The sequence below is a fragment of the Myotis davidii genome, unplaced genomic scaffold (genome assembly GCF_000327345.1).
Source record: "Myotis davidii unplaced genomic scaffold, ASM32734v1 scaffold197, whole genome shotgun sequence".
NCBI classification, from domain to species: domain Eukaryota; kingdom Metazoa; phylum Chordata; class Mammalia; order Chiroptera; family Vespertilionidae; genus Myotis; species Myotis davidii.
Genome location: NW_006291549.1, coordinates 4,855,089 through 4,857,811, shown reverse-complemented (window position 1 = coordinate 4,857,811; position 2,723 = coordinate 4,855,089). Strand labels below are relative to the sequence as shown.

Sequence of the window (2,723 nt, the reverse complement as noted above, 5' to 3'; positions counted from 1 at the left end):
ACCAGGTGAACGGGTTCCCTCGCCGCCCGCGGGGGATGAATCAGCCGCCTAACAGTCAGCGTTGAGGCGCCCGGCCCGTGGCGGTCCTGCTGCGCCGCAGCTTAACGGGGGTGACCGGCTGGCCTGCCTGAGGGGCGCCGCGGTGACCGCTTGCTTGCCCTTGACCAGGAAAGCGAGCCGCCCGGCTCCGGGGACATCTTTGTTTCCTTGAAAGCGCTCCGGTGCGCCCCGCGCCCCCCCTTTCTCCGGCGCGCGTCCTGGTGCCAGAGGCTCTTCCATGAAAGTGTCGCTGGGTAACGGAGACATGGGCGTCTCCGCCCATTTACAGCCTTGCAAGGCCGGAACCACACGCATTTTCACCAGCAACACGCACAGTGCGGTGGTCCTGCAAGGCTTTGATCAGCTTCGGATCGAAGGGCTGCTCTGCGATGTGACCCTGGTGCCCGGGGATGGCGAGGAGGTCTTTCGCGTGCACCGGGCGATGATGGCGTCAGCCAGCGATTATTTCAAGGCCATGTTCACCGGCGGGATGAAAGAACAAGACTTAATGTGCATCAAGCTTCACGGCGTGAACAAGGTTGGTCTGAAGAAGATCATTGACTTTATTTACACAGCAAAACTTTCTCTTAATATGGACAGCCTTCAGGACACCCTCGAAGCTGCCAGCTTTTTACAGATTTTACCTGTTTTGGACTTCTGCAAAGTGTTTCTTATTTCAGGGGTCTCTTTGGATAACTGTGTTGAAGTGGGGAGAATAGCTAACACCTATAATCTCATCGAGGTGGACAAATACGTCAATAATTTCATCCTGAAGAATTTCACCGCGTTGTTGAGTACTGGGGAATTCCTGAAACTCCCGTTCGAACGCCTGGCCTTTGTGCTTTCCAGTAATAGTCTGAAGCACTGTACTGAACTTGAGCTGTTCAAGGCCGCCTGTCGCTGGCTAAGACTGGAAGATCCTCGGATGGACTATGCTGCAAAATTAATGAAGAATATTCGATTTCCACTCATGACACCGCAGGACCTCATCAATTACGTGCAGACAGTTGATTTCATGAGAACAGACAACACCTGTGTGAATTTGCTTCTGGAAGCTAGCAATTACCAAATGATGCCATACATGCAGCCGGTGATGCAGTCAGATAGAACGGCCATCAGATCCGACTCGACACACTTGGTAACTTTAGGAGGAGTTTTGAGGCAGCAGCTGGTTGTCAGTAAAGAATTGCGGATGTATGACGAAAGGTCACAGGAGTGGAGGTCTTTAGCCCCCATGGATGCTCCTCGTTACCAGCATGGCATTGCTGTCATTGGAAACTTTCTCTATGTAGTTGGTGGTCAAAGTAATTATGATACAAAAGGAAAAACTGCTGTTGATACAGTTTTCAGATTTGATCCTCGATATAATAAATGGATGCAGGTTGCATCACTAAATGAAAAGCGCACGTTCTTCCACTTGAGTGCCCTCAAAGGACATTTGTATGCTGTTGGTGGGCGAAGTGCAGCTGGTGAACTGGCCACAGTAGAATGTTACAATCCAAGAATGAATGAGTGGAGCTATGTTGCAAAAATGAGTGAACCCCACTATGGCCATGCAGGAACAGTATATGGAGGCTTGATGTATATTTCAGGAGGAATTACTCATGACACTTTCCAAAATGAGCTCATGTGTTTTGACCCAGATACAGACAAATGGACGCAGAAAGCTCCAATGACTACAGTCAGGGGTCTGCATTGCATGTGTACAGTTGGAGACAAGCTCTATGTCATTGGTGGCAATCACTTCAGAGGAACAAGTGATTATGATGATGTCCTGAGCTGTGAGTACTATTCACCAACCCTTGACCAGTGGACACCAATTGCTGCTATGTTAAGAGGTCAAAGTGATGTTGGAGTTGCTGTCTTTGAAAATAAAATCTATGTTGTAGGTGGATATTCTTGGAATAATCGTTGTATGGTAGAAATTGTCCAGAAATATGATCCAGAAAAGGATGAGTGGCATAAAGTTTTTGATCTTCCAGAGTCACTTGGTGGCATTCGAGCTTGTACTCTCACAGTTTTTCCACCTGAAGAAAACCCTGGGTCACCTTCTAGAGAATCACCTCTTTCAGCACCTTCAGATCATTCCTAGGACAAAGGTGTTATATCTTTGTGGTGCATAATGGATGATCTCATCCTTCCCCTTCAGTTATAACTTCTAATGATTGGTCGAGTTATTAGAGAGAAAGGTAACTGATGTTGTTTGTATTGTTTGGCTTAATATGTTTATCAAATGTTTAAATGCATTCTGAAAATATTCAACATAGCCAGCTGTTTTAACACACAAAAAGATAATGTAAAAAATGTTAGATGTCTTTTGTGGTGTTATGTCAGTCAGATTGTAGGGTGATTGTAGTAAGTGTATAGTAATGTTCATCATGCTTCAAAGTTGAAAGTTTTCGTCTTTTATTACAAAACATCAAAGGGTGGCTGCCAGCTCTAACCTAAAATAATAAGGAAAAGGTCACCAAGTATACCTACTTCTCTTTTTTTCATAGAATTTTTGACATAGCTGCCAACTCACTAGATTGTGTGGGTGTATTCAGATTATGTGAAGTTTCTTAGGCAGACAGGAGAAATAATAAACTCAGAAATATTAACTTGAAAAAAAAATCAGTATAGCCCTAAGTCAGAGTTTGTATTTCTGGAGAGAGTGAGAAAAAGAGAAAATGCACACAAATACA

General features: G+C 45.3%; 1 protein-coding gene across 1 annotated transcript; it reads left to right on the top strand.

Annotated features, from left to right (window-relative positions):
* The first annotated feature begins 6 nt into the window (after positions 1-6).
* On the top strand, positions 7-2,391 carry KLHL9 (kelch like family member 9). The gene has a single exon (XM_006764938.2). It carries the CDS (start codon positions 278-280, stop codon positions 2,129-2,131), a length of 1,854 nt encoding a protein of 617 aa, XP_006765001.1. The 5' UTR covers positions 7-277; the 3' UTR covers positions 2,132-2,391.
* Positions 2,392-2,723: the final 332 nt, after the last annotated feature.